Below are 19981 nucleotides of genomic sequence, written 5' to 3' on the forward strand. Positions count from 1 at the left end.
TTCATTTTCACAAGTGAGATTAGACCAGTAAAGGTCCACAGTGAAAAGTACTGAACACTGACGTCCTTTGCAAGAAAGCAATATAGGATACAAATGGGTCTAAACAAGCACACATCTTCCTAATGGAGGACTAGGTATTTTAGCCAGCATACAGGAGAGGGAAAAGAGGGCTGAAGCTCTTCTTTGTACCTTATCTTCCTAAGGAAAAATAATTTAGACAAATGCTTCTGCTTACTGCTCTATACCTTCACCTAAGATGTATGTAAGCCCTTGTAAGATATATAACATCTTATTATATAACATTAATATAACATCTTATTTTTCATTTCTCATACAGAAGCTGTATCTGATCATAGCTTATGCAAGGAAGTGATAGAATTGTACCCAAAACAAAAGCAGTCACATTTTCACAAGTTAATTTTACACATTATTTCAACTTGAATCTAAAACCACAACCTGTCACAGACTTTTTCTTGCCTATTTAAATATTGTGCATTCGACCTCTGTGACACAATTAGGTTTTTATACTAGGTTAACTATGGCTATTTCTCATATTTAAATTTTAATCCATGTTCTTTAATTAATAAACAAAAGAGCTGCTTTTTTTAATTAGGCTTTAAGTCATTTAAATCAGCCTGAACAAAAAAAAGCTGTAAGCTTCTTTTAAGTTGTTACTAAAGCCTTGATAAATATCTGTATTTGCATTCTTCACTGAGGTTTGGAAGATCAACAAGTTTTTCAAAATAGATCAGCCCCTTTTTAAGAAGGGCATATTCAGTTATTTGTCATAGCATACAGCAGTTTATTAAATTTAAAAACTGGAAGTTGCCATGTGTAAAAGCTATTTTCAAACAAGCAGCAATAGTGTCAATTTTGGAAAAACAGTTATCTAAAAAAGCCTACCCGTACCAAAAGGCTAGTAGGACTAAGCTTCAGTCTACTTTGCCAGTTAACAAAATAAAAGTCTGTATCTGCAGTTATGCAATATCTGAGGAAGTCTTTTGGAAATGTTTAACCTTCTGAAACCCTTCAGAGGGGTGCGGAGAACAACAATACAGATGGTTACATTTTTGCAGATAGAAGTCCACACGGTTTAGAGGTGCAACAAAACATCGTTTGATTATCAAAGGGCCCATGTTCTGTTCTGCATATACTGGACTGACGTAGCACATTTTTCAGTAAAGTCTTGCAAACCCTGCTGTACTTCAAGTGCCACATGTTCTTCAAACTTGCTTAAACAGAGTCAAGTTCAAATGGTCTCTCTCTATGTAAATTTACACAAACCAAGCAACTACAAGGTGTTTGGAATGGCTCAGGAGCTTTCTGCAGAAAAGAGGGTACATTAACCTAAAAAGACAAAGTTATTTCTGGGGTTGTAGAAAAATTGCTGGTTTATATCTCATGTTGTAAATGGAAACAACTTATTATTTCTGTTAAACTCATTCCATACGACTGTCCAATGGAAAAAAAAAACAACAAAACAAAACCAAACCAGAAACAACAGCAACAACAAAAAAACACAAACCAGGTACTGAAGGAAGAGGCTGCTTCTATAGGCATAAACACCAAATGATGGACAAGTCCTACATTAGAGAAAAATCTAGCATGCATCTTCAACAGCATATGCAGAAATCAAGGACAAGAAGTAACTTAAAACATACAAGGAAATGTTGCCTTCTTTTAAAAAGGTATATGGAAATAATTACACTGATTAATAAAACACCGATATTCACAACCCATCTGAACTAAACTGGTTTACATCTTCAGGAATAAAAGTCAAAATAGTACAGAACATTTCTTTTTTTCCCCTCTTAAAAAGCAGAAGGAGTGCCACACTGCCAAACATAAACTGTTGCTGCATATAAATTAGCGTCAACCTTCTTGTGCTTTCGGTTCAGGGACAGAACACAGAGTCATGTTTCCTGCTAAACTGTTTACAGAGTTATCAGATGCCTATATAAATCAACCTTTTTTTCCTACTTAATTCATTATGGAGTTGCTACAACTACAGTAACAAGATGCAAAAGGCTTCAAGAAATTCCTGTGAGAACTACTTAGGTTATTTTATGAATAAATTTGGATTTTTCTTTAGTTCATCTATGTTCACCAATACATACTGTATTGGTATACCTTGTTGGTATTACTGTAATGGTATACCATATTGTATACCTTGAGTATAAGAACTGCATGAGAACAGTCTCAAAAAAATAAAATATGGAAAATGAGGTGTGAGGCAGTTGGTCCCCTTCTTACTTCTGATTATTATTATTTTATGCTTTTTTAAATACCACCACTTAAGAAACCCAATGCACAATATAGTCCCCAAACCCACACCAAACTGCTTCGCGGTGCATCTTTCCAAGCAGGTTTCACACCTGCTTCTTCAGACAGAGCATTTGGAGGCTACAAAAGCACAACTTGTACTTCTCCATCAGTCAAGTTTATTTGTGTGATGTTTTTTCCAGATCTGGAAGTTTTTCAATTAGTGCTTTATGGTTCATGTTGATACTGGCTATAAGTCCTCCCTCATTGCCATCTGAGCCAGTGTAACTAATTTCTTCACCAGTCAGGGTAGTCATATGGCCACCCAATGCTCTCAACACTGCATTTCCAGCACATATGTCCCACTTCTTAATGTAGGTGACATGAATATACACATCAGCTTCTTCTTGATTCTTTTCAGCCACATCAAGGAGGGCCAACACTTTATAACCTAGAAGAAATGAGCAGAAGTTTAAAATAAATAAAAAAAGTTCAGCCAAGTTTTCCCATTCATCACAAAGGATAAATACACTAGTGTTGATAGTACACACATACAAGATTTAGGAAAGCAATATCAGAAATTACATCATGCCATCCAGTATAATGGTGAAGGCACCAATAAATTTGTCTGCCCTCTGACTTGTAGAGAAAATTTGAAAAAGGAATTCACCCCACCTCCCCCCCCCCATTTTTTCCACTGCACCCCCAATTAAAGCCTTGGTATGCGAGACATTTTATTTTTAGACAGCCTTTATCAATATTCTGCACAGACTTATCTAGAACATGAAAAGAACAAGACCAGAAATTTGAATATAGTTTTGCTCTTACTTTCACTCACTTATTTCTCAATCTCTGCATTATGCTGAAGTCTACCTTTTCCTTCCTGGCTTGTTATTACAATAGAAGGAAGATGCCTATACCACTCTTTAATAAAGCAACTCAGCCCAGGGTAATCCCCTTTATCACACGTTATGCAGTACAAAGTCATTGTTCAAAATAGTATTCTTTCTCTTATGGAATTTTTTCAATTTTTCAACTGTTCAACCAGTATCCTTGTTTCATTAAACTGTTCCTTTCTTTATCTTCTTATACAGAGTCAAGCCCTGGAGAAGATCTGCTACAATCAGTTATGCTTTCACTTCCTTTATCATAAGAAAACTAGTTTAGATTCACTGTCAAGAACCTATGCAAGATCTTCTTGACTAAACTATCTGTATGGGAGCTCTAGCTTTCCATATTAAAGACACAGAAAGATACTTTTCCATAAAATTCAAACTTTGCATGGTTTTTCTGACTTTAAGACAGCTATTGCTTCACACTAGTGCCTCACCTATATGCATTCTGTCAGTAACATTAACAAGGATATTGTGTAAGGTTACAAAACATAAGCTAAAGCCTCTTTCAACTGAATATGAGGCAGATAAAAATGGACTTTAGTGACACTATTCTTTTCTTTCGACATAAATGCCAGAAATAGTACCAAACTTAACGGCTTTTTCTTAAAAAACTGTTTCATTAAACATACTACTAGTTAACTAAAAACCAACAGATTGTCTTCGACGATTCTGTATGTGGTCACACAACCCTTTTTCTTCCACAGAAGCATTGGTGCCTTCCCTGAATGCACATCAGTGTGTTCAATGAAAGGATCACAGTAACACTGCTGGTCTAGGCTTCAATTCTTAACATACTAACTTGTTCATAGCCTGAAACCTGAACTAAGTTTGCAGGAAAAACTGTGTCCTATTGTCAAGTGCTTGCTTTGAGGCCTGTGAAGAACAAAAGGTAAGAGGAAAAAGAGGAGATGCCACAGTTATATCCTTTTGTCTAATAACAGCTATCCCATTAAAACACTCGGAAGCAATAAAATGGATAGGATGCTTCAGGAACCAAACCTGCTCCACCAGCGGGGATTATCACAGTCTTATTTCCAAACGTCTGCCGTGCAACCTGCTCAACTTTTCCTGCATGGGAGCGGGATACAATAATCCTTGGAGTTTTCTCATTGTAGAAGGAACGAGCTTTTACGTTTGACCCACCATCCACCATTGCCCAGGCTACAAGAGAAACACAAATTCTGCTAAGATTTACAAAAGACAATCTCTGTTTAGTATAAGGATAAAAGGATACATATCTGAGAAAACAAAATTGATATCTCAGACTTAATTTCCCTTCCTACTGTAAAAGAGAAAGTTAGGGCTGACAGAAAGAAGGGGTGCATGCCCACATGTGCACACAAGCAGAAGAGAAAGAGGAATAGCCCCTCTCCACACACTTTCGAGCATATGGCATTATCCCATGCCTGACTATTCTTGTGTAACACTTCCAAAAAAATTGAGTAAGAGGAAAAAATCCCAAGTAGCAATATCTAAAACTTGCAATTGGAAAGCCACTAAAGTTAAAAGGATGGCTCTGAGTCAGAAACAGATCCAGTATATCCTAAACAACCTTTTTTACAAGAAGAGCAAGCCCCACTACCCTTCAAAACCTAGAGCAAAAATGTTATTGAGTCATTTGGTTCAGGAGAGTGATGCTAAGGAAGGAAATAGCTCAGGAGGATAGTAATACTAAGGAAAACATTTGATAGTGCGGGACTGGATTTAGAACACACAACCCCCTACTTGTTTCATCATGAGGTTCAAAGCCAAGCTTGGTAGGTGGCATCCCCTAACCATTAATTTGACATTTACTTAGCAGACAAACCAGCGATTTCATCTCAGTAGAGGGCCAGATTGTATGGCAACAGACTGAATTATGTGTAATAACAACGCTGACTGCCCTTTATTGCTTTGTATTTGTGTCCTGGTATTAGGAACAATCCTACTTACAACATATTGGTATTTTCAGCTTGAGAAAAGAATACTCTTCACATAGAATGACAAGAATTCATTGCATCTCATCTGATGCCATGTCTGAACATTTCATGCTTTACTATTACTAAAGGAGATAAATTCTCAAAATTATAGTACTAAAAAACATTTATTCAGATAGATGTTGACACTTAGAAAAATATGTTCCAAAAAACTCCAAGATTCTTAGAGCATATTGGAAGATAGCACAAACTTAAATGACTGGAAATTAAGTTCATATTTAAAAACAGTAAAATATTTAGCACAAAATACTGAGCATTTGGGGGGACAGAAGGGGTGTGAGAGAACAAATAAAAAATACATTTATGCAGTCGTAGTTCCTGTGCCAGAGCTACTGCATAACTTCACAACTCTAGAGGTCAGTATTGCCTAAGGGAAAATGAGAATAGAAATTCTTGTTTCAAATGCATAGTATGTAATACATGGATAGCAGAACTGCTTTGAAGCTTTCAGAAGTGCATATGTGTTGCCAAACTTGCAGCCATCCTTGCTGATACATCGTTGATACTGAAGAATTAATTAGTTCAGAGTTGTGGTATTAAAAGCATGTCATATAATCAATAAGGCTATGCAAGATAATCTTGCCTGTTACAGACAAACAGTTGCCATTAAGATCTTTTATCTATCTTTGTTATTCACACTGAATAAACACCAGCTCCTGGGTATACTACCACAGACCCAAGTTCTTCTGCTGAATGAGTGAAGCACTTTTCTGCCAAAGACTAACAGCATACATAAGAATGGTCAGTATGTGTTAGGTTTCACTTTCTTTGGTTTGCTATAAGCACTCTGATTTAAGGGATCTTCATTCTTAAACATATTTTCAGTTAGTTTGTTTTAAATACATAATTTTTAATGTTAAACAAGGGCAGTATTTTCCTTTTTTGTTTTATAGGACAGAACACATTTGTAGCTCTAATTCTGAGGCCTGTAGCAGTGCTCTTTTGCCCCAAGTTCTATTTTCTCATTTATACCTACAGATGTTCTCTCAAACATCAATTTTTAATTAACACTATGACTGAAGATGCTGTAAATATGAGAAGCCATAAAGGTACCTGTATACGCTGAGAAGGGCTTGTGTATCACTCCTATTACTGGTTTACCATTTACAGCCACACAAACCATTGTCGTGACGTACTGTCGAAGATCCTCTGTCGGCAAAACGAGAAAATGAGCAAGTTTACAGCCAGATGCCAACACAAAGGAAAGCAGACCTGATATTTGAAAAAAATGTCATTCTTTGAAGACGTTCTGCCTCTTACAATTATGTAACTCTGTTGTATCTTCAAATAACCTTGAAGTTTTCAAAAGACTTTAAAGACTTTTCATTTTCACAGAAATTTTTCCTGTTCAGTAGATGTAACCTTAACTCCCACCAGATCTAATGCTAACAGCTGTGTCTTATGCAGCATGTGTTTTCATGGAAATCTCTACCTCTGTATTTTCCTTTCTCTGCCCCATCTCCTGTCCTTTATTGGTTCAAAGCTGGTAATTCAAATACCAAAGAACATTCACCTGAAAAGGTGATTGTATCAATGGAAAATTCACAAAAAAAAAAAAAATCACCATTTTTTGGTTTGTTCTGCAGTACATATCAGCAACAATTTTAGCTGGATTGCCTTGAACTGCTTACGTGACATCTTAAAAAATCTGAAAAAGGGGAAGACTGAATTACACATGCTTTTTTGAAAAACTGTAACAATTTTTTTTTCTATATCAAGTTAAATAGAATATTTACTTAGAATTCCCTTTAAATAAATAAACAAAAAATATTCTGAGATATTCTGTGTTGCCACAGTAATAACTGAAAAAAAGAAATGTGTAATTCCAGCAGAATCCATAAATGACAGCTACCCTCTATTTTAGCAATTACTTAGTTGCAAGGAATATCAAAGTCATTTCAGAGTTGGTATATATAAAAGTAAATGCTATGGACTGATAGATATAGAGATTTCATTCTTCATTTTTTTCAATTAAAAATCACATTAGCTTTGACATAACACACTTTAACAAGAGATGCCATTTTATACTTACTATTTTGTCTCCAGCATAAAAGGCAGACATCAGAATTACAAACATGATTTGTCAACAAGAATCAGCTACCTGTGTATTCTTGCGTAGCATCTAACGGATCGATCCAGACAGTAACACTTTCTGCTGGAACCTCTTTAGGCTGTATTTTTTGTTTTATGTCTTCAGGAATACTGCGATCCCAAGAGACTGTCTCCTGATCAGCTGTATCAACACGTTCTTCAGAGTTTATCTATGATAAGACAATAGAAATAGTTGTGTTAATTAATCAGATACTGTAACTGTGGTACTTGGGATAATTACAGGTTTGCTCGTACCTGTTCTTTCTCCATTCACCTCCAAGTAAAAGTACATGAATTAGTCATTTTTCAGCAACTCACGAGCTATTACTGTCATGCAACAAGAAATGGAAAACCACAATCCAGAATATTACTCTCAACCACACTACAGCTGGACACCATTTCTTTGGCTGCAGCTCTTCCTACTTAATATTCTCATAGTATGAATCATAGTTTTGTTTTATCTTTAATCAAGAGTTGCTTCAAAGACTACAAGCAGAACATTTGACTTTGGAGAATCACGCAGTACACAGATATAGCAGGGGTCTAATATTCCATTTGTACAGATCAGCAGATGCATATGGAAACTTACAGATATTTTATCAACAAGTATTTCACAGACTGTGCTATGACCTGGGGGAGTAGGAATTATTGTACCTACTCCTGCTTCCAGCACTGAGTTACAACTAGCAATTTAAGCATCTCAACTAGATTTAACCATTACACAACTGTCAGATGAATGCTATGTTATAAACAAGTTAGTAACATTCCTTATCTGTCTTTATGGTAGGTTGGGATAAGGACCCAAGGCGGCCCATGAAGAACACTTAAAAGCAGTAGCAAAAGGCCTACTAGTCACTTGTTACCTAGCTTAATGAATTTTATTCTGGACCAGAAGGCATTTCAGAATGCTTGAGCAGAGTTTGGTCCAGTAGCAGATCCCACAGTCCCAATCTGTTGAATGGAATAATCTGTAAAACCCAGTACAATGTAATTGTGACTGCAGTAGCAAGACATTTTTGGATCACAAGAGCTGCAGTTATCACAAAACACTGTATATAATGATCTCCCATGTTACACAACAGCACATAATCTGTCAGGAAGAACTACTGGGGAAATATGGATCAATCTGTCTTAGCCCATCCGTATCAGTTTACTACCACTGCAAACATGGCCCATAGGGGGGCTGTAATGCAACTGGACATAAGTAGTGCTAACAGGAATTTAGACAAATTCATCCCATTCACTTTTAGCACCTCGGTTACATTAGGAGACTAGTATTTCTATGTTCCTTCTACTGCCAATAAAAGGGAAATCATTGCTACTGTGCCTTTCAAGCTTCAGCCTGTGTGAGCCCTTCAGAAACAAATCACCCCACTCAGTAGGATGATAACGCTTATGTCTTAGATGTGTCAGCTATATGTCTCAAGTTGAGTGTAACCAATCTGGACCTTTAAGTTTCAGAATTAGAACATTTCATATTAGAACACAAGCTTTTTTGTTCTTATTTACTTAAATGTGGCTACCTCTAATACAGTTCTAAAGGGATGCCAAACTGACTAGCTCCAGTCAAGGCAAAATAGTAGGTGCACATGGGGTGCCATGTGTCTTAAGCTAGAACCACCAATTTCCCTTTACTTGTTACATATGGAGTCAAGACTGCTAGCTCAGATTCAGATAACTGGCTGATAGAGCAGATAAATCCCCTCTAACTAAACCAACTTATTACAGACTGTAGGCAAGTGACACTGAAAGACAAGGAAAAGAAAGAAATGATCAGACTATGTTTGAATGTTACGTACTTTGGATCAGCAGGATTTTTACATAATTCACATTGTGACAAGAAAAGACATCACACACCTCAAATGTAACAGATTATCAGCAAAGGGTTAAGGGCCATCTTCCCTGAGAGAATTAAAAAAAAAAAAAAAGCAAGCAGAACTGCAGCAACTCCAGCCATACATCATAGCTGTCTTCTCACGTAAAACCAGTAGTTGAAGCATTGTACGCCAAACAGAGTCCTTGAAGTTGTTGGGACATTTACAAATTAAACATCTGTCACTGTACAATAAACCTGATGATTGTGTTTTCCCCTAGGGAAAACAGTCTTGCAAAGTCAAGATAACTAGTCCCACAGACTTGGCAGCCTCAACATAGCCCCTGGGCAGTTTAAATTCCACTACAGCAAATTATGAACCACCATAAGACCACATTTCCTCAATAGAAGAGGCCTCCAAAACGTTAAAGGGTTGGAACCAACCCTCAAAAGGAATAATATCTTGTTAAACCTATTGTTGCAGTACACTAAAATGAAAAGACTGACTCTATCTGAAGGGTATTGCTTTCAGAGAAAGACTTCCTAGAACTTCAAATTTTGTAGCAGTGGCCATGACACTGCAGCATTTATAATGCTTGTGAGGAGTCTCTCTCAACAGCCATGATTAATCTGTCAAAAAAAAAGGTAATAGTGATGAGGTTGCAGAGCCATTTGGAGAAAAAAAAAAACAAAAACATCAACTGGGTCACTAGTTCTTCCATTCATATGACCATTTACTCTTTAGCCTTGGCTGAATACTCCACAAGTCATAGTCCAAGTAGAAATTCATAGCTATTCCACCACATTCAGTTACTAAATTTATTTATTGCTAGGAAGCAACGTTATAGGTTTTGCAAGACATAGCTGCCTGAGAGAAGATCACCAGCCTTTGACACTGGGAACTTCTCACCCCACCGCCTTTTTTTTTTTTTTTTTTTTTTTTTTTTTAAAAATGCGTGAGAATATACCCAGAAAACATGTCCTTGTGTTAACATGATATTCTGTTCCTACTTGCCATTCTCATTTGCTGGAAGCCTCCAGAAGCCATGACATTACATTTCAAGCTTTTCTATAGTGATATGGATATGTAGCTGACTGCATTCCCAAGTCTTCACTCAGAAATCAGGAGTAACCATGGTAAAAAGACAATCACAGTGCCAAACATATCAGACAACAGAGCTTGCTCCAGCAAGACACTCTGAGTAAATTAAACTATGTTAGTGTAAATAATTAAAAAGCTTGCATGCTTGCCATCATACACATAACTTTGCCAGCTTCTAACAGTCAGATTTAGACAGCAATGCATCATGCAAGAACTTGAAACAGCAAGCAGAAGACAGAAATAAATTGCTATTTGGGGTTAGCCACCTTACAGCAGTAAGCTGTAAAAGCCCATCTTGGGAAGTTCTGTAGCCTGTCCACTGACACCGAGATTAACTACATTTCAGCAACCTTCCCCAGTTATGCTTGAGGGGAAAGTCCTCCTCACAGGGAAGAACTGCATTAAACACAGAGGTTTAATAAAACATATGTAAATCACTGAACAGACTACTGCTGAAAGGTCAACAACAAAAAATTATTTTATAAACAAGGCAGTCTGGCTGCACCTTGCCAGTGCAGAGCTTCCTCAAAAGTCTGTGAGTTGCAGGAATCTCGTAATGGATGAGGATGCTGCTTGTGGGAGCCAGCAGCAGAGGTCAAATGGCAACCGTGGGATCTGCCCATGATGTGTCTTCCAAAACACCCAGGTGTTCCCAGCCTTCGGAAACCCACTGCACAGAAAACACTCTCCTCTGGCACGTTGGTGATTGGAATACAGATCTGCCCAGGGACATGGGAAGCAACTCAGGAGTGTACTACAAACATGTGTGGATAAATGCAGTGCTCTGAACAAAAAGCCAACAGTCCTGACCACGTAAAGACTTCAGGAAACCTCACAGTGCTTCGTTGCCCTGTGCTGGGCTACTCTCTACCAGCACTTCATAATGTTTATGTGGCAGCTCATCACCCAACAAACTTACTTGAATACTAGACAGTTGTCCATGGCGAGATGAACAAACTTAGGCTTTTTCCTGGTTTGAAAGAGTAAAACACAGCTATAGCTTTGCCTTTGAATTCACCAATTAAAGATAAATTAAACTGAAAAAAAATAGATGCTGAAAAAAAAAATAAAAAAAATAGAAGTTTCCATTCAAGTACAGTTTTTTTTTTTTTTTTTTAAATAAACATCAGTATATAAAAATACAATGTTTTTCTTTGGAAGTGTTTGGTGTTACGTGAATTTTATTTAAATTTATTAGTCCCCCTCCTTCTCCACATCCTTATCCATTCCAATACTAATTTTGTATTTTAATATGCAAACAATCCACTATCTTGACAAAAAGATGAGGTAGCACAGCTCTTTATTCCTGAGGGCATTAATATCCCCATCTGGTAACTAAGTCCTCTCAAATCCAAGTCTCAGTGCTATTTTAGTAGAATAGAACAAAATGAGAACAACACAAATACTATTCAACTTTTATTATGAAGAAGAAATACTAATTAATCTACTCAAGCTAAAAACAAAACAAAAAACTCTCATAGTTTAGATAACAACAAAAGATAATATTCACTAGTCAGGATATGAATATAAGAGTATTCCATGTATTAAATTTCAAGAACAGAAACTGGCACAGGTTGCCCAGAGAGGTGGTAGATGCCCCATCCCTGGAAACATTCAAGGTCAGGCTGGACGGGGCTCTGACCAACCTGATCTAGTTGAAGATGTCCCTGCTCACTGCAGGGGGCTAGACTAGATGATCTTTAAAGGTCCCTTCCATCCCAAACCATTCTATGATTCAATGGGTAAGTCTACTGATTTGCATGGGACCACGAAAATGAAAAGCCTAGAAGCCCACACAGAATAGTGTGTAAAACATTAACAGATGTTTGACTTTGCTTTTCTGTTTTGTTAGGGCACTATGCATGACATACACAGCCACTTCATCAGTGATTATGCAATATAAGCACTACACATACCCAAGATTCAAACTTAACTTTGCCATTTGTATTCATGTGACAAGAGATGAAGGAAAGGAGTGGAGGGACAGAAGTAAGTAAATGCAAATATTTACAAACAATAAGCCAACAATGATTCTGATACCTCCTTAGTGGCTGAGTGATGTCCCCTGTGGACAGTGGAAGATATTTTACCCCTATATGCACCCTCCGGACTCATGTCCAGAGCAACCAGCAAGAGAATACCCATTAACCATGCACCTTGAAAGGCGTACTGACCTACTAGGTGGCTGCATAGGACTGTACCGGATTTGCTGATTTGACTGTGCTTCAGAGATGTCACAGCTCACAGGAGAGCAGTTCAAGCAGCAGTTTTGGGTTTTCCCCCACTTATGGGCCAAGTCTCACACTTCGCCCTCCAACTGCTGCCATCACGCTGCTCTGAAGAGCAACGTGCCCTTATACCTACTACACAAGTCAGACTGTTTTCCCTCTGTTTGCTCAGCTTCTCTTTGGGTTTTCCCTCAAATGTATCAGAGGTGAAAGCTGTCTCGTGTTCTCACAGCACCCATACATACACAAATTGTGTGAAGGAATCCAATGACAAAGCCTCTGAACATAAACACCCACTCAAGTCAGGATGTATAAATATGAAGGAGAGCACTCTCCAGGAAATCAAGAAGTAGGGTCAAAGCACCGTATTTCCAACAACCGAAGAAAGTACCTAACTTATCCTGGTTATGAAACAGGGCTCCAGAATCTGCTACAGCAGGAAGAACTCACATTCACACCAAGACTCAGTTCACCAGGAGCCAGGACCACTCACAATCCTTCCCTTCCAACTTTTGAATTTGGGGGTGGCAAGTAGCAGTTTTCACTGGAACGAAAGCTGCTCCCTGAAAGTTTATGTTACTTGACACTGAAAAGAACGCAAACTCAGAAATCAAAATATCCCTTCCTTTTTTAAGTTTAAATGCCTTTAAGCTTTAAACAATTTGAATAATAGCCTTGCCAGCATGGTAAAAAAAAAATCTACTTTTATTCCATATACTGACATTTTAAAATTCAGCTGCTTCCTTTGGAAAGGGTTCTTTCCTCCTTAGATTACCACAACATATTAGAAAGGAAAAAATGAGCTTTTACACAATGGTGATCTTCTTCATGCCTTGCAAAAAAGTTCCTCTTACTAGGGCCCAACTAACCAAGAGTTTTGGCAGGGTAGATTTTGTTATGAAAGGATGGAGAGGACCTTGATGAATCACATGGTTCTCTATATAAATAGCTTGGTAAAAGGTAATAAATTATAATAAAAATATAAAGTATATTTGTATATAAATGTGTAAAGTACAAAAACATACTAATATATAAAATAATAAAAGGTATAAAAAAATGCTAGTGTCATTTCATTTATTTGAAATGAAAACAACAAATACTTCTATAATGCCACAATACAGATAAAGGAGGCAGACACTTTTCAAGGCACAGAAGTCCAGACAGACAGAAGTTCTGAAGTCTCCTTTACCAACAACTACATCTCAATTTATTTTAATGACAACAAGAAGTCACCTCATGTAGGAACAAGATGACAAGTCTAAATGTCAAAAAGCTCAATTACTGTTTATCAAAACTCATTACGTGGCTTTGGTCATTAAGCCAGCAGGAAGCAGAGTGAAAAAAACAAGTTTTCATAAACAGTAAAGAAGTATCAGATGACAACTCTGCTTCTACTGACTTATAATGAAGTTGGTGAAAACAACAAAAATGCAACAGAGGGAATCAGCCTGGATCAAAGACTTCACAGAGTTTACACCAGTAAACTGTTGAAACAACTGTAATTTAAAAGCAGTAAAAGTAATGGAGTCATTAGCTGACAAGTTGTTTCAGTAGATGGCAGAATTCTTAATTACAGTTCTGTAGAGATGCAAGTCTAGCTGAGAGAAAGGGATGACCAGCCTATCGCAAGAGCTGCAACACTGCTTTTCATTTTAAGCAGCCAGCCAAGCAAGGCCAGATTAGAAGTGTATCAGTACAATAAATAACACTGAGGAAACTTTTGCTGTTTGCAAGTGACTACACTACTGAAAACTCAAATCTCCAGATGCTCAGCTGACAGATTAAACACGCCCAGTATACACACAAGCCAAATGAACTACCTGTAATTACATCTGAAGAGATAATCACAGAACTCATTATCATAAAGTTACAGGCTTTAATTTCATTTTAAGTAGAGAGCCAGCATAAGTCATCTAGCATCAGTTAAAAGCCATGTTAAGAGATGCATCTCCAGTCAACACCTATTAATGAGATTTCAACTAACATTCACACTTCTTGCTTTACTTAGAAAGCTGTTGGCAGTTGCTAAGATCATCCGGGTCAGAAGAATGTTAATTTTGTTAAAAACCTTAAGACCTGGGGATTAGACTCTCCCAACATGAAGAGACAAACAAATTGCTGAACTTACTCAGCAAAGCACTGAAATCCTTCTGAAGTTTAAGGAACATTCTAAACCTGAGGATTAGACTCTCCCAACATGAAGAGACAAATTGCTGAACTTACTCAGCAAAGCATTGAAATCCTTCTGAAGTTTAAGGAACATTCTAGTTTTTACACCAACTTCTTTAACATAACTACCTTTCCCACAGAATCAGTGTCAGAAGCAGAGCTTGTCACCTCAGATGACATTCTAGTTTTCTAAGTATGACAGTCAGCACTGTGACCAGAAGCCTGTAAACAGTAGGTTTAAACCTAGAAAGAATTTCAGGTAGCTTGACAAAAAAAGGAGGGCTTGGAGGCATTAATCTCCAAAAAGAGCAATTAATTTAAAAGAAAATCTCATTAGAAGTAAAACTGACATGTTCTGAAATTTCCACTTTCAACATTGATGTCCAATTCCAGCATTATCATACACAAACTTGAAATGAGGTATTTATCATCTATCTAAACTGGGAAAGAGACAGAAGAATGTTTGTATTCAGGGCAGTAGCAAGACTGATAAAAAGATGCTTGAAGAAAGACTGGAACAGAGGAAGGCTTGATTTCTATCACAGTCACAATTTTAAAAAAAGAAGAAACAAATGGTACTTCTCTATTCAGTATTACACTAGAAAACAAGACATAGAGCTGGTGCAACTATAGAACATCAATCAATACACTGGTCAAAAATAAGCCCAAATAGCTAAAAATGAGAGTATAGAGCAAAATTAATTCTGGCAAATAACACTGAAGTCTGCATCCTGTGAAAGTAACGCTAGTATAGTACAGAAGCAAACCAGCAAAAGTTGTGTGGGTCACTTTAAAATTGGCTTTTTCATAGTTGGAGGATAGAGGGACTTTGGTCAAAGTGCTGGTTTAAGGAACACTTAAGGTACTGTCAACCACCCCTGCCACTGTGGGCAAGCAGGGCTGATCCTTCAGATGTGCTGATGCAGGCTGTTGGTAGGAAGAATAATGTGAAGTAAACCAGGGTATTCCTAAGTCTTCTAAATCATCTTTATTTTACTTTTTTACCTTGGATACATTCAGATATCAAGCTTCTGACACTGACTCCTGGATAAGCAGCATTAGAAAAACAGAAGACCCTGAGGTGTGGGTGCTGAGAGAGAAGGTCTTTTAGCAGGCAATACTGCTGAAACCCTGGTACCACGAGAACATATCTTCAAACAGAGAAGCCCTTCTGGGCAAAACATACCACTGTTTCTGGCCAGTCTCTAATCAGTTTGGAAACACTGCTTCCCCAGTCCCCCCTCCCCCCAGCAGCATGGCTGGCTCGAGCATCTCCTTAATTGCCTCACCTGACTCCCATCACAGTCCTTCTTATCACACCACCACTGTGCTAGCACAATGAATAACTGGGCTGCATGGAGAATCAACCAGGAAAACAACTAAATAACCCAGAAAAGATAAATTTAAAAAAAAATGAAAAGGAGCAATGGGGATGATTATAGCTGGATCAGAGCCTTAGCTTGTTCTCCGCATGCCAAACAAACAGACAAAGGCAACACACTGGTAGTACAGGAGTTGAAAAGGAGCAGTGGGGATGATTATAGCTGGATCAGAGCTTTAGCTTGTTCTCCGCATGCCAAACAAATAGACAAAGGCAACACACTGGTAGTACAGGAGTAGTAAACACCTCAAGCTGTAACTGCAGTTGAGAACTTGATCAAAAGAAATCACTGCATATATTTTAGTATGAAATATATTTTAAAATCAAATGCACAAACATACTTCACAGAACTACATAGATATTAATTGCTGGATGTTGAGTGTGATCACTCAGACAATACTGAGTAATACTTAAGTTTGAAATAACTGACTTGCCCCTTCCTCCCCCATCTTTCTCATTCCTGTTTCTGAGGGACAGGACAACAATACTCAACACCATTCAATCTACTACACCGTGATAAAACAGAATTGATCTGTTCCTCTTCGGTCTTACCTAATCTAGCTGTGAGAAGTCTCGAACTGATGCAAATGCATCTATTTATATCAAATAGGACAGGTGATGTAAGCAGCAGAGCTCCTCTTCCTCTGCAGAGGCAATTCCTTTACATAAATTAAAAGGCAAAGGCAAAACATTTTATATTTTTATTGTGGTTTTGTTTTGTTCTTTTTTTTTCTTCCCTTGTATTTTGAAAGCTTTTTTATAAATCACAACTGTCAGGATTGTAAGACTCTTTCCAGATTTATTTCAGCTTCCACAAGTGAGAAGTCTAACTCTTCCATCTTCTCTTAATAATCACACTTTAAGAGAAGCTTTCCTTCAGACAGCCTAGACTGTTTGTGTGCTTTCCCTTATTATGTCCAGCTGCACAATACAGGGAATCCAAGGCTGCTCACTGACTTAAGCTTATTTCAGTCAAATGACTTCTCCTCCTGGTTATATTTAAACATTGGAAAGCCATAGCTATTCTTAGAGTTGTTTTATTTTACTTCAGCAATGTTTTTTTTATTTTGGAGCATCCCTCTGTACATGGGGATAAGGTTAGAGGTATAATGCGTGATGCTTCTTACAAGATGCACTCTTATACTGCCTCACATAAAAGGTGTATCAAGAAATCCTCTATAATTCTCATATTCACACTAAAACTGCAGCAGGTCTCTTCTATGAAGCAGTAGCAGTTTTAGATGTATTTGCTGAAGGTATACATGAAGGATTTGCAGATTGAAATGAGACCTTGCCTTCACACCAGAAAGTGTATAGTCCCACATGTATATAGTGAAACAAAGTTTTTCTTTTGGCTTGGACAAATGTGTATGGATACATCTTCATCATAGTATAAACTTTAAGACAGCATGTCTTATCAGTATATACAGCTCAGTGGGTATTTTTTAAACACCGCACAAAATAAGCTGTTATTATCCAGATCATGTACTCAGAATATTAAATACCCCACAGCTTATCTGTCAGATGGAATAACTCCAGATCTGCTAAAACAGACTCAGACAAACTCTTCCTAGTCACCCTCAATGCTCAAGCTCAGTCAGTCTAAGGGGAAGTGGTAGAGGGGGAAAAAGAAAAGTAACAAAAGACATATACCAGATTTTTTTTCCAGTTCCACAGATGTACACACACACTTTTGTATTCATACTGTGTTTGAGAACACATCTGCACTTTAGAAAGTGCCATGTATTTTTAAAGACTGGCAGCAGAAGTCAACCCCAAGGAAAATAAAAAGGAGTACTGAAGTTTTTTAAAAGTAAATATTCATAGAATCATAGAATGGTTTGAATTGGAAGGGACCTTAAAGATCATCTAGTTCCAATCCCCCTGCCATCAGCAGGGACACCTTCCACTAAATCAGGTTGCTCAAAGCCTCATCCAGCCTGGCCTTAAACATTTCCAGGGAGGGGGCATCCACAGCTTCTCTGGGCAACCTGTTCCAGTGACTGATCACCCTCACAGTGAAAAACTTCTTCCTAATATCTAATCTAAACCTACCCTCTTTCAGTTTAAACCCATTTCCCCTTGTCTTGTCATTAGTTGCCCTTATGAAAAGTCCCTCCCCAGCTTTCTTGTAGGCCCCCTTCAGGTACTGGAAGGCCGCTATAAGATCTCCCCGGAGCCTTCTCTTTTTCAGGCTGAACAGCCCCAACTCTTTCAGCCTGTCTTCATAGGAGAGGTGCTCCAGCCCTCAGATCATCCTGGTGGCCCTTCTCTGGACTTGTTCTAACTGGTCCATGTAATATAAATATTCACAGGCAATATAAATATTCACAGTTAACGCCCTCTGAGAGGAAGATGCACAAGTCAGACTGTCACTGCTGTGCATCCCTGGCACCAGAGCAGAGATTACACACGTGACCACAGACACAGAACAGGCAATACAGCTCACTGAACTCTTCAAGCCCAAACCGAACCCCCCGCCTTTGCTAGAAGCATGGACAACTCTCATATCCAAACCAACAAAGTCCCTCCATTTGTGGAAGGGGAGAAAGTGTACAGGTTTCAGGCAGCGACAGAGGTATGTTGTAATGCCAAGTTCTGTGTGGACACTGAACAGCAAAAGAGAACAGAGACAATACTTTTTCTTCCTTTAACACAGGGCCTGTGAAGGTGGCTTGCCATTGACAGACAATCCAGCAATCTTCAGAACATAGCCTTCATAATCCTGCTGTAGAGGAAGATTAATCACATATTGAGTTTATTTCAGATATTGAAAAACTTACTGTTTCCTTTAGATTTCATATTCAGTGGGTTCTCTACAGCACCTTAAAATAAAAACCCCACCCCACTTTGAGGAACTTCCAGAACAGCCACTGAAAACCCACCGAGTAGTAACTAACCTTAACCAAAAAATAAACTTAATTATATTGCTTTTTCTCCCAGCTTCTCCAGGAAAAGCATGCAGTCATCACCTTTGAAATCCAAACATAAGGTTTTCTATCTGTTTCAAACAACTGTAAAAAGCTAAGGAGTTTAACATCAAGAGACTGAAGAGAAGTTCCCGTTTACTAAAGCAAAAGTGGAAACAAAGCTGACAACAACCAAAAAGCCTCGAAGTGTGGTTCTGGTTTAAGAGCAACTTTAAGTGTGAAACACAGATTTCGGAGGCAAATGAAAGCAGAGGGAGGTGTACACCTCTGAAAGAAAAGTAAATCTATTTTCGCCACATAGGCAGTGATCCACAACATGACACAGCTGTTAGCTTATCTGCTGTCCCAAAGCCACAAAAGCTAAGAACTCAGATACTGTAACACTATGTTTGGGGAGGGACTTTTTATAAAGGCAGTTAATGACAGAACAAGGGGAAAGGGCTTTAAGATGAAAGAGGGTAGGTTTAGATTAGATATGAGGAAGAAATTCTTCACTGTGAGGGTGGTCAGACACTGGAACAAGTTGCCCAAGGAAGTTGTGGCTGCCCCCTCCCTGGAAGTGTTCAAGGCCAGGTTGGATGAAGCTTTGAGCAACCTGGTCTAGTGGAAGGTGTCCCTGCTGATGGCAGTGGGGTTGGAACTAGATGATCTTTAAGGTCCCTTCCAACCCAAACCATTCCATTCTATGTTCCTAAATTTCCAATTCTCAACCCCTTCTCCTCACTCCTGCCTCTCCCTATAACTTAAGGCAGGAAGGACAACCGGCAGGAAAAGCAATTTAAGAAATTAACAACATTGTTAATATCAGACTTACAAACATACGCAGAATTGGTGCTACAGAATTACCTTTATCGTTAACCCGAGAGCGCATAATTCAGTGTTTAGACTCGGTGCTTTCCCCCGCCACAGCCATGTCATTCCAAACCCACAGTCTCACCGTGAATGGCTTCGCTTATACACGATCCAACTCCCTCCTTCCCCTGCAGCCCAACACCCACGGCAGCAGGTATGAGGTGGCACTGCCACAACATCGGCAAGAGGGGAAGGAGAAACGCAAAGTAAGGGCAGCATTTCCCGTCGGCGTTACAAAACGCAGGGCTGACACGTGTCTCCCCGCAGACGGCGGAGTCGGG

General features: G+C 38.4%; 1 protein-coding gene across 1 annotated transcript; it reads right to left on the reverse strand.

Moving 5' to 3' along the window:
• Positions 1-2173: 2173 nt before the first annotated feature.
• On the reverse strand, positions 2174-19879 carry BPNT2 (3'(2'), 5'-bisphosphate nucleotidase 2). The gene is made up of 6 exons (XM_010178253.1): positions 19786-19879; positions 12098-12183; positions 7236-7395; positions 6188-6283; positions 4158-4319; positions 2174-2713 (listed from the first exon to the last, which is right to left on the reverse strand). The coding sequence occupies exons 1-6, from the start codon at positions 19877-19879 to the stop codon at positions 2442-2444; spliced, it is 870 nt and encodes a 289-aa protein (XP_010176555.1). The 3' UTR covers positions 2174-2441.
• Between the last annotated feature and the right edge of the window lie 102 nt (positions 19880-19981).

This window comes from Antrostomus carolinensis, unplaced genomic scaffold (genome assembly GCF_000700745.2).
Source record: "Antrostomus carolinensis isolate BGI_N321 unplaced genomic scaffold, ASM70074v2 scaffold9881, whole genome shotgun sequence".
Lineage (NCBI taxonomy): Eukaryota > Metazoa > Chordata > Aves > Caprimulgiformes > Caprimulgidae > Antrostomus > Antrostomus carolinensis.